The sequence below is a fragment of the Mugil cephalus genome, chromosome 14, assembly GCF_022458985.1.
Source record: "Mugil cephalus isolate CIBA_MC_2020 chromosome 14, CIBA_Mcephalus_1.1, whole genome shotgun sequence".
NCBI lineage: Eukaryota > Metazoa > Chordata > Actinopteri > Mugiliformes > Mugilidae > Mugil > Mugil cephalus.
The window spans coordinates 12,670,287-12,682,738 of NC_061783.1; the positions used below are offsets into that span (position 1 = coordinate 12,670,287).

General features: G+C 46.2%; 1 protein-coding gene across 4 annotated transcripts in view; it reads right to left on the minus strand.

Annotated features, from left to right (window-relative positions):
- Positions 1 to 12,452, minus strand: part of ripor2 (RHO family interacting cell polarization regulator 2) — a 60,139-nt gene that overhangs the window by 3,738 nt on the left and 43,949 nt on the right. For all 4 annotated transcript variants that reach the window (XM_047605190.1, XM_047605188.1, XM_047605189.1 and 1 more), the window contains exons 7-18: positions 6,900 to 7,049; positions 5,802 to 5,865; positions 5,457 to 5,500; positions 5,066 to 5,191; positions 4,829 to 4,977; positions 3,969 to 4,098; positions 2,334 to 3,092; positions 1,912 to 2,096; positions 1,553 to 1,715; positions 1,302 to 1,434; positions 1,008 to 1,169; positions 510 to 683 (exon numbers count right to left, since the gene is read on the minus strand). In XM_047605190.1, the coding sequence (XP_047461146.1) occupies positions 510 to 683; positions 1,008 to 1,169; positions 1,302 to 1,434; positions 1,553 to 1,715; positions 1,912 to 2,096; positions 2,334 to 3,092; positions 3,969 to 4,098; positions 4,829 to 4,977; positions 5,066 to 5,191; positions 5,457 to 5,500; positions 5,802 to 5,865; positions 6,900 to 7,049 (2,239 nt within the window). The remainder of the gene's footprint in view (positions 1 to 509; positions 684 to 1,007; positions 1,170 to 1,301; positions 1,435 to 1,552; positions 1,716 to 1,911; positions 2,097 to 2,333; positions 3,093 to 3,968; positions 4,099 to 4,828; positions 4,978 to 5,065; positions 5,192 to 5,456; positions 5,501 to 5,801; positions 5,866 to 6,899; positions 7,050 to 12,452) is intronic.

The window sequence follows — 12,452 nt, forward strand, 5'->3', positions numbered from 1 at the left end:
CCAAGGCATTATGAGGCTAGTGCAACTTTGTAATCTCTCAAGCAAATTCTGGGTCTACAAATTCTGTATGTGAAATAACACGACAGCTCAATACAGTGTCCACTCTACAGTAGCTCCCTCACACCAAACCACCTGTCCATCACACACTCCATCCAACCATCACCATCTCTCTTAAACAGGGAGATATAATCATATTTTGTAAGTGTCATATGATAATCTTGACCCATTTTCTTAACTGCTAATTGTGTTGATTAAGGTGATACGTTCAGGTAAAAAAATAAGGTACACGTATTATTATTATTATTATTATTATTATTATTATTTTATTGAGCTCCAGCTACTCCAGTTATCTAACTGTTTGACTGATTGAATGAACCTATGGGTGCAGGTTAATGGACTGAACTTCCTCATTCGGATTTTTACATTATATTAAGAACTAACTTATTTGAGTCCTGTACACTGGAAACAGGAAACAGAAACGAGCACAGAGGCCTCAGCTTGTTCCTCACCTTCTCTGGCCAGGTGCAGCAGGTGTGTCTCCATGTCCTGGACTTCGTGCTGCAGGATGTAGCTGTGGAACTGAAACACCGTCAGGACGTCCTGGGAGAGCGCGGCAGAAGCAGGACTCTGTGCCTCGATCAGGTCGCTCCTGTCCACCATCTCGCCCACGACGGCACCAATCACTACAGGGAAGAATCAGCATGTTTTTTTTTGTTTGTTTTTTTCTAGCAATACGCAACAACATTTTCATTGGTGCATTCATTCATTTCATTCACAGCCTGCAGTCAGTTTACTTAATGTAGTCCCTCTTAAATCAGTTATTTTCAGGTGTTTATTCTTCACATTATTTTACTCTGCAAGTGAGTTTATGCTCAAGGGTATACTTGACTCAGTGAGTCAGTTGAAACCTTGAAACGTATTAGCGTAGGACCATATTGCCATCAAAGAGAAGATACAACTTTAAAACCTCTGGCTTGTTTACAGATACAAAATGGGGATGAGCCAACCTGTGTCTGCGCTGTGTGGGTGTTTCTCCTGCAGCACGGCCATGTAGCTCTGGTTCATGTGTTTGAACACTCTGTCCAGCGTGGTGTGGAAAAGTCCTGCAGACCCGCTGCACTCTGACCACAGAGCCATAAGCTGGGGGCGCTCTGCCAGGCTCGGGAGAACTGAGCAAACAGGACAGAGCGTAAGGTCAGGCGCTACGAACCCTCACACCAGAAACTATCATGTACCGTAATTATTTTGGACTTCTCTAAACTGCTTCTCGTGACAACTGGTGTCCGCCTGTCGGTACCTACCATCTGCAGCGGATGTAATTGCTCCAAGTCGATCCACGCTGATCTCGGCTAGCTCTTCCAACAGCTGCGTCTGCCCAGACAGTTTGAGGAGCAGACTGCGGCGCTGCCACAGACCTACACCACCGGTCAACAACTGGCATTAAAATAAGACACAGAGTCACGTTAGATGCTGTAAAGGACAAGGAACGTAGCTGGATGGATGGATGGATGAAATTGCACTATTTAAATTCAGATTCAGAAAGAAGCTCTACCTCTATCAGGTGATTACAGTATTGGAGGTGGATGACGATGGCCACGTCCAGGTTTTCGTTTCCTGTGGTGAGAGGCAGTGGGCTTCCTGCCACGCTGTTGCCTACCCCAGTGTCCTCTGTCAGGGCTTCACTCAGATGTCCTCTGGCTTCTGGATGCTGGCCCCTGAACAGTACATACCAAGAGTCACCACCGAGTGGCAGCAGTAACACAAAGATCTTAGTCTGTCTAATTAAAAAAGTAGGGTAAGAATCAAACTCGTCTTTTTTTAGTTATAGTATATAGTGATAATTGGCAAATGGCAGAACATTAACTGGAAGGAGTTTGAAGGTCAGATGTTATGCTTTTATTAAGAACTCACCCAATCCTCTCTCCATCTGTATCAAAAAGTGGAGACCTCTGTGGGGGAATGCTGAGGACGGCAGCATCATCGCCCGTATCTTCGTCATCAAAGTCGGAGGTGTTGAGGAAGTCGAAGCTCTCCAGGGCACTCTCCACTGTCAGGCTGAGGCTGGACGACCGACTCCGGTGACCCGGGAGACGGCACTGTGAAAAAGTTAGATGATATGAATTAAACTCCTGTGGTTTAAAGTAACCCCGCTGGGCATTTTCTATGTAACCTGATTGTTTTCTGCTTATATTGTTGAAACATAACTTTCATATCAGTGCCAAATGTATAGTCAGCATGTGTGGGCGACCACCGGTATCTAAACATATCCTCAAACTACTTGAAGTTATCTCGTTCATTCAAGGTTTATTAAAGGACAAGGAGTCGGAGCTCACCTTGAGCAGGTCCTCCAAGCGCATCACTTCCTGCTCCAGGTCCTGCAGCTCTCTGCAGCGGTGAGTCAGCGACTCCAGTCTCATGAGCAGGCTGTGGATGGCCTCCTCCAGGCTACTCTCCAGGAAAGCCCTGCTTCCCTCTCCGGCCCAACTCAGGCTCCCGCCGCCCTCGGTGGAGCTCCCGCCGGCCGGCGCAATTTCCGAAGACGTCAGCCTCCTCACAAGCTGCCTGGTGACGCTGCCTGGCTCCTCCGTGTCCAGCTCCACGGGTTTCAGCTCGTCCGAATGGTCCAGGAACACATCCTCGGGGGCCACCGTGGACAGGTGTCCGTCCGAACACAAGGACGGGGCAGCTGAACCGCAGTTGGAACTGGAATTACGCTGGGACTCTGTGCGCTCCCACTCCGAGTCCTCAGCCGCCTCCGTTTCATTGCTGGCGAGGCTGGTGCTGGTCCTGCTGCCCCTGCTCCCTCTGCTGCCGGTCTCCCCCTCCTCTTCGTACTCCTCCTCCTCCTCTTCCTCCACCAGATGCTCCTCTGCAATCGAGTCCTCTCTGGTCGGGAGGATCTGTGCGGCCAGTGTCTCTGTTTCCGGGGGAGTGACGGTGATCTCGGGGTTAGACTGTGCTGGGGAGTAGGAGCTGGGGGCGGGGCTGGGGCTGGGCGTGGAACCAGAGGTGTCGGAGAAGGTGAAGGATAGACGCTTGCACTCGGCCACGCCGCAGCCGCCGTTCTCAAAGACGTCGTCCGGTAAGGTGGACTGAAAGGAGACACCGAGGTTAATATGTGTGTAAAAATAAAAAAAAAGAAGAAGAAGAAGAAGAAGAAGGAAGGTGGAGATTGAAATCAGAGCATGTAGGACAGAAAGACATAACTGTAACCGTTTATAATAACAATTGTTCAAGATAGAATCACACAGTGGAGTATATGGGAAAAAACGTAAGAATAAGCTTCAAGCATGCAAATAAACATGCAGACAGCCACACATGGGATCCTGCAGCCCACAGAGAGGGGCAGGACGAACCCAAGCGTGTCCACACCAAGCAGAGGAGTACGCCCCCATCTTGTCAGTGAGGTAGGGAGCACAGAGTCAGGTTAGGAGGATCAAGGCGCCACATCACACTCACATAGACCTCCAGACTGGATTTGGGCCTTGGCCGCAGTGAGGCCAGGTCACCAAACGAGCGACTGCGCCTCAGCTTCTCCAGCAGGGTGTCTCGGAGCATGTGAAGGAAGGAGAGGCGCTGGCGCTCCACGGGATATGGCTGCCACTTCTTTGCACAATGCACGCGGGCAAATAGGAAAGTGTTCGGGTGAGGGTGGGCGAGTGAAGGGCAGGGGGGGGATGGAAGAGCGTGTGAGGTGGGACAAAGCGTGGGTAAAGGGTTACAATGTGGGGATGCAAAGAAGAGGGGGATAGCAGGGAAATGGGTGAGGGTTAGTTTGAGGGTAGTGCTGGCACTGCTTACATAAGCACGATGCATCAACACTAAAACTCTGGGGCATAATTAAAACGTCCTTATGGCACAGTGCAGATGGTGCTCGGGTTAGTGCGTAAGGGTCACAGAATACGCTACACACGATAAATATCAAAACGGAAAAATTAAGAGAGAGGAAGTGAAAGAGTTGGACTCACGAAGAATGAGGAGTCCTGGAAGGTGGGGGTCTCTGGCGTGCCCTGGCTGTAGACGGACACTCGCCTCTGGAGAGCTGCAGCTTTGCTCACGTTTCCAGACGACAGAGTCAGGTCCTCAACATCGAAGGGGCTGGAGAAAGGAAGGAAAACAATCTGTGTGATTTCACTCATGTCAGAAAGAAACACTTTTCTTTTTTTCCCCCACACTTAAATGATAAGGACGATGTTTTCCACCAGAGGGCAGGAAAGCACAAGACATGCAAACACTGAATGTAAAGCAAGAACAACCAACAGGTTATCAAGAGTTTAGCAAAGCATGTGGCAGGTCCACTATTAGACTCTACAATTTATATTCAGAAAACTTAATTTGTCCCCGGGCACAAGAATCCAAACAGTTGTTGTTAGTGGGGGGTCTTTGGGTCCTATGGGTTGAAGGGAGGGGCCTCTGTGGATCATCCCACAGATACTTAATCAGTTTGGGATCTAGTGAATTCGGAGACCAGGTCAACACCTTGTGCTGTTTTTCATGTTTTTCTAGTTGTTTCTAATCCAAGTTTGTGTGTGTTTCTGTGTCAGGTTGCGTCCTGCTGGGGATGACTGCTGCCATCAAGGAGTGTCATTGATAAGGGGTGGGGGTGGCTGGTCTGGTCTAGGTGGGTGGTACGTATCTAAGTAATATCCACATGAATGTCAGGTCCAAACGTTTCCCAGCAGAACACTGAATTGTCACAAGACAGTCAATGTTATTTACTTCTCCTGTCTGTGGTTTTAATGTTTCGGCTGATTGGTGCACATCCAGCTATGAATGTTCCGTTCAAGCCTTTTTCTAAAAAAAATTTAAAAAAAAAACGTGTACTTACTACCACGTGACCTCCAGGTTGAGTTTGATGGTCCCCAGGTCGTTGACGTCCACAGCCACCACCTGAGGCATGGCGGTGAACAGCTCCTTGGTCTCACAGATGACGCTGCCCACCAGCATGTGAGTGGCCAGCCCCTTCAGCTCCGTCACCTAACGGACCCAAACACCCGTTTACCACTTTCATTCAGGAGCAGATACTCCACTGCAGCACGATGGTTTTTTTTTCTCCCCACATTACCTTGATGTTTATGAGGTCAGTGATGAGCGGCATGAAGACCATCTCATCCCCATCCCAGCTTTGTCTGGAGTTCACTTCAATCCTCCCCTTCAACTTCCAGCGCTGGCGACCATACCGCATGAAGATCTAAAGAAAACAACGAGACGAGAAAACAGATCACAATTAGTTTTTGGATACTTGGCAAGGAAACAGAATTTATTAGAGAAAGAATTTGGATTATTCTGTCCAACTGATGAATATTCAGCTCCTCAGCTCTGTTTTGTTCTGCTCAGTTTACCACTACGTTTATTAAGTTTATTGAACTATCCATATAAATATATAATTAAACTACTGAATAAAATCTCACTTCTCACTTTAAAAGTTAGTAGTAAGAAAAAGAAAACACACTTGCCTCATATTGGTCCCCAGGACAGAGTCTAGCAAAGCCTGCCAAACCTGTCAGAAAGGAAAGTCATTGTTTGTCATTCATTTAGGAAACCGGGAAAGAAGGAATTCACTGGCATGATGCAACCATAAGTCAAGCAACTTCTTTTTGAATTATTGCACAATCAGCGCCGTGAATGGATCCAGTTTCTCACGAGAGCACATCGCTCTTATCACACATTCACTGTTGAGATCAAAGCCGTGAATGTTTATGTTCATTAAAACTTAATGTGGGCACGAGACAGACTGACGACTATGGTGAATTTAAAACGTCAACAATGCCTCTTGTTTTTTTGAATAGTTCTTATCTCACCCTTCATTTTGATGTGAAACTCCCCGAGCAGGTTCTCCAGTTCACTCTCGAACGCGCTCATGTTCTGGAGGATGGTGAAAGAAAAGACTGGTCACTCAACAACCACACCACGCAGAAGAACAGGAACAACAACAATAATTGAGTTATCCGCACAGACTCTGACAGAGCTGGTCAGCACATCAAGGCTGGTTTACGCCTTCAGAGCAGCTCATTTAACCGGGATTTAAAAGGTAATTCTATAAGAGTTTGACCTTACATGTTAGTGTTTACAGATGACTGTAAGCAATAAGCTGTAGCATCATTAGGTATATAGAGGGTGTTATTAGATAAATGGTCTTTCTACTCAAAGCGCTTTTACAGACACAGACAAGTGGGGGTTCAGTGTCTTACTCAAGGACACTTCGGTACGCTGCATCATTACACAGTATATTTATAATGTTAAATGTGTACCAAAGTGATGGAGAGATTAAGTCGGGACACGCCACCAATTATATTAACCTCAGCCTAGTGCCATTTATAAATATACATTATTATCATCATTTTGCATCCAATACTAAGCTATTCAAATAATACAGGTTCGCATTTCAAACGTGCAACAGCCATAAAGATTCATACCTTTACCTTTTAACATAGCTTAATATAGTAGGGACAGAATCACCAAAACATTTTGGCCTCGGTAGTTGGCTGATGGGGGCGAGCTGCACTGCTAGCTTCTCTGCTGCAGCGTAATACGCTGATTGGCTCAGCAGCAATAGGGGCGGGGCCTACAGCCTACAGGAGGCTTAGATTGACAGGTCTAGTGCGGCGCTCTGCGTCGTGGCAGTGCTGACTAAACGATTTATCCCTTCACTAAAATATGCCGAATTCGTGTGAATGTGCATTTAAACAAATTTAACTTAAGGGGGCAAATTGTAAAAAAATATATGAAAAATGTCTAATCAACCAAAGATGTGATCCCCTTGCAGTACCCCCTAAGAGTCGTGGACCCCCTGTTGAAGACCTGTGCTCTGGACATTTCTGTCATTTTTATGAGACCATTGCCTACAAGTGGATGACTCGGCTAAGCTTGACCTCCGTGAGTCAACAGCTCAATGGTACCTCAGTGTATTCCTTGTAGCGGCGGTTGACCTCCGCGATGCTCTCTTTGGTGGCTTTAGTGGAGGGGGAGGAGGAGAAGGCCTGCTTCATGCGGCTGGCACCGTCCCTCAGACGGCTCTGGATGCAGAAAGCCTCGTACAGCTCATCCACCTGCGTACACAGAGTCCCTCCATCATTAATCAGGACGCCACACAGACAAGTACACATAGATCTCACTGGGATTCAGTCAGGCTTACACGGCTGAGCCACAGGCTCACCAGAAACAATGCTGCCTTCATTTTATTATTGACAACAAGAGCGAGAATGGGCGTTATTTAAGCTCTGACAAATTTCATGATTAGATGACTAACGTCTTACAGAAAGGAGCCAACAGACATAAACAGAAAGATAATCATCAAGAGCCGCGAGACAGTCAACACCGAGGGGAAACCGGCCCCGAAGTGAGCTGACAGATACAGCTGGTGTGTGTCAGCGTCGCTGTATCTGTCAGTGCCGTCCCAGTCTGCGACTCCAGTGGGAAAAGTCCCACAGTGAGGCGACGACAGACGGGGTATTAGAGCTCAGTTTGCGGCACGAGCCCGATCCAATCCAAACCCACGGGGAGGGGGAACGAGTCCATTGACATCCTGCTGTCTCACCGCGAGCTGAAAATCCAAGAGCTTCAACCAAGCTGAAGTCGAGATAAGATGATGTAACGGTCGTACAGAACACAACATGGACATAGTCAAGGCAGCAGTCGTTTGGCTCGTATTTGGTTAGCACATGAGCGTTCGTGTTAATTATTTCTTGCTTTATCATCTCGTTATTTTCCAAATTTCACACTTTCGCTGTGTATTAAGTCCGATATATAAGGAAAAGGGCATAAACTAGGCAGAGATGTGAAAAAAAGATAAAGTTCCCAAATCTAAATCTAGTAAATAAATCAGTTAATGCATGGACACAATAATAATAATAATAATAATAATAATAATAATAAAAGCTAAATCAAGCATTTTCAGCATCCTGTCCGTTTAATATTTCGGCTCCCTAAATTCACATGTGATCAGAGTGGCAGCCGGGCAAAACAAAACACCTCTGCTGAGACTCATCAAAGAGAAATATTGCTGGCTGCCTGACGAGAGCTCTGAAATATTGATGCCCTGCGCTCTTTATGGCTCTCATTAGGGAGAAGCAGGAGAAAATGGGCCATTCTGGCTCCCGACGTCCAAAACAGCGTCTCCGAGTGTTTGTTTGTGCATCTCTGAGCCGATCACCGGCGGCAGACTTTGCAGGAGCGTACGCGGACATGTTGACATGCGTAATGGAGAGCATGTTTTCGCTGTGGTGGGTGGGCCGCTGAGGGTTTATGGCCCGAAAACTGAAAGTGGTGCGCAGCTCCTGTTCCAGAGGATGGATAATGCTGCCCGGCGTTATAATAACTTGGCGCACACACGCATACATACAAACACACACCCACTCCCATCCCTCCAGCTCCACCTCAAACCAACTGGGCTTCGGCACCCTCCTCCTCCCCCCCCACCCCCGACTGGGACCCAGCCCGTCTGTCTGTCTGTGGTATGTGGTGTATGTGGCGAGGCAGCAGCAGCAGCAGCCGAGTTGAGCCAGCTACAAAACAACACCCGACCTCAACTGTTATTCTCTGCTCACTGACTGGTATGGAGCTGGTTCGCAGCCAACAATAGACACTTATTTGGTTTACAACTAAAGAGGAAAACATGAACACTTGACTAAACGTTTGGTCGTGCAACAGCGGGAGCCGGAGTCAAAAGAAACGCACCTTCCCCCAAGTGAGCTTCGGCACTTATTAAGTCGTGGAATACTCAAAATAAATGAGCAGACGCCGACGAGGGATTATTCATCAGCGGGAAATTGCCGTGACTCTGCCACAAAACCGGGCCCTCGCAAAGTGGAGGCCGATGAATGGCCATCATTCTTTTCAGGCAATCAGCAATCACATCATTATCGGCTAATGAAGCTAATTTTTGTCCCCCCACTCGCAGTAGCTCCTCGCTGCCTTCAAGGAAATGTCCTTTTGAAGGTCAGCCAAGCCTCACTCCGAAAGGGTGGCCATCAGCATATCGCTGCGCCTCGGGCACGGCTCACCCCAGAAAAAGAAGAAAGGCGAAACACAAACAAAGAAAAAGGCAGAAACCTCAAAGACAGACAGATGGATCCGCGCAGACGCTTTGGAGTGTCGGACGGCAAAGGGAAAGAAATGACCGCAGACACACTCAGGCATGTGGTATACATCTCGTATGCACCTCCTACAGAGTTTCCTGACAGTGCATTTCATATTTTCTCTCTTTTGTCTTCCTGGGCTTCTGAATTTATGAAGAACTAGTATGGATGGACAGAATACACCACAGAGGAACAAAGAAGAGGCGAAACAATTAGTAAACCTTCAAAAACGACATATTCTTTTCTTTAACTATGACGGCGATTTCCACATTAATTAACAATTCAAGCTACGACACCACTGGCCTAATATAAATGGCTATTTCAGCACCTGCATCTGTTTCAAACATGAGGCCCATAAACACCTGAGCCTTCTTAATTAACACTTAGATTTCGGGACATTAAATGTAAATATATTCTAAGCTAAGTCCTCTTTTGGACTGTGTTAATTACAGCTCAGTGGCCTGGCACAAAAACAACCCTGCAAGTGAGGTACTCTGACGTTATCTTTATTGAGGAATCAATTATGCATGCTTTTTATTTTTTTTGTATTTTTAAGATGATCTCGATATAATCCTTACAAAAATACTAAAAAATAGGGTTTGTTTGTAAGTTTGAGTAAGGTTTTAAAGGATTGTACCCACGGTTTATCTGACTTCAAACCGTGATGTTTTGAATACACGCAGAGTATCTTTGGGATATGGGAGGAATCCTCTTAAAATATGGCTATTATCCTGGATCGCAGGATAACCAAGACACACACACACACACACACAGACTATACTGCTATGGGGCGAGTGATTATAAGCAGATTAGAACAGGCGGGCCACACCAAACAGCATCAAACACACGAGCACCTCTCCAGGGAGGAACTGTGGGCGTGTGTGTGTGTGTGTTGGTGGCAAGATTAGCATTCAAGGGAAGAGATCGGAAAGCAAAAAGTGCCCTATATTAAAAATAATGACATGCAAAGCATTCACACTCATTTAGGATTGAATTTGGCACGTGGTTAACATGTACACACTCTCTCGGGGGACAAGGAGGCGCATGGCAGCTGCTCTTCTCACCTTCAATCTCTGTCACTCATCTCTTTAATGATGCCCTGCTGATACCAGGGGCCAACACACACACACACACACACACACACACACACACACACACACACACACACACACACACACACACACACACACACACACACACACACACACACACACACACAACATATATCCTATCCCATGCAGGACATCATAGGGGCTGTACTGTGCCACCTGCTTCCTCCACGTTCACCAATTACAGCTCAGGCTGCAGGCAGCACAGGAACAAAAGAGCGGCCTGATGTGAGTCACAAACTAAGAACCTGCTGATGGATGATGGTTAAATCATCCCTCACAGCAGCTGTTCTCCACAAAAAGACACGCCTGAGCCTGAGCGCAAACACCAACGAACGCTTTTACTCCAGCTCACAGCTGATAAAACAGTGCACCTACGAACGTCCCTTTTCTGACATGAAGTTTTTTTTCACCTCCTCCTCGCAGCATCAGTCCTCACTGGGAGATATGCACTTCCTGTTTTACCCCGATAACATCTTGTGGACTTGACTGGGCCACAATTAGTACATATGCCAAGAGTCTGATTACGCACGATTAACCCCCCACCCCCCCCAAAAAAACATTATATCTTGACCATCAAACCCAGTCTGACATTTCTTGTTACTGATTCAGATATATACACAGACCACCAACAACTTTAGACCAACTGATAAAGAAAATGATCTCATTACAATGTAATGTTCTTTTTGGAAAACACGAATCCTGGCATTTATGCAGATGTTACAGGGGGTGGGGGGGGGGCTGCCATCTTGGTGCCACACGTTTCCCACATAAAGAAACAAATAGGCACCTGGCCAGCACTTTGATTTATCTTTTTCCATTTCTTCTGACGCTCACAGGCTTATCGTAGCCGCCTTTGGAGATGGACAGAAGTCAGCAGGGACACTGCACAGTCGCATACAAAACTAACTGTGATGCACTGTGAGTTCTGACAACTTTCTATCAAAACCAGCATGAATTCTTTGTGCACTCTGAGCAACAGTAGCTCATCTGTTGGATCGGGCCTTTGCTCCCCACGTGCATCAGTGATCCACGGCTGACGATGACCATGCCAACGGGTTCACCGCTTTTCTTTCCTTGAAACACTTTTGATAGGTAGGTACGACCCAGTGCTGCAGTTTTGTAGATGATCTGACTCATGATGGAATTGGGTTCGCTTACTGTTTAATATATCCCATTCATTAACATGTGGCACAATAACAAGATAATTTCTGATATTCACTTGACCAGTGATTCTACTATTATGGTGGACCAGTCTATATATATTTACTTGGTTGATATACAAGTCCACCTTAAAAACACATGGCTATGCACAAACACAGCTGGCTTTTATTTCTTATATATATTCACTATGAAATTACATGACTAAGCTTTAAGTTGTATCCGGTACTTTTAAAGTTATCTCTTGGGAAAGACTTTTCGTTTACTACAGAACAGTACTACTCCTTGCAGTAAAAGGATAGTGAAATAACACGGTTTCCTGCACAGAACTCTCATATTTATAAGATTGAGACTATAAAAGTTGAGACTATTTTATCCTGAATCAATAACCTACAGAAAATCAGACAAAGGAGCAGGTGTATTTTTAGGATACAAAGAAACACAGTTGAGTGCAAGATTTAACTTTTTGCTTCGCTTCATGTTTTGAGGCTTTCTACCTGTCTGCCTCGATGAATCAGTCGCTCCTTCATGTTTTCAAATATTTACCAGCCGTTCAAATCTATTTCGGTGCAAAGACCCAAAGAACAGAGGAGCTTCAAGAATAATGTTGGAGAGGATTTGAACATGTGTTTGTCTAACTGCCTCCTGTGACAGCCTCACAAGGCTGAACAAGCATCCACGCTGCTTGATGTTTGTTATTTTTGTTACGACAGTCAAAGTGGGGCAAGATGCAGACAATTTCCTGGATTTCTAAGACGATATTCGCGTCTTTTCAATTATTATTTTTTTTCATCTTTAAGGATTTGGCCTGTCAGGCGCTGCACACTGTAGCCTAATAACTGCCCTGACCCAGATTCACAGCTTCAGTCAGCCCCTCTGAGACACTTCTGTCCATCCACGGACCGTTCCGTTTGTCTGCCCTTCTCTTGTTTACATGTGTTTCTTTTTTGCACAAAAGCTCTGAAGGTGAGTTTTTATTGTCTGCCAGGATGTACATGAACATAAAGGGTTAACGTCGACCAATAGATGTCTCCCCTGAGCTCCTTAGGACTTCAAAGGCCCCGTCATCGGGTAGCCATGGTTACCTTTGGAGCAGCGCTGTTGT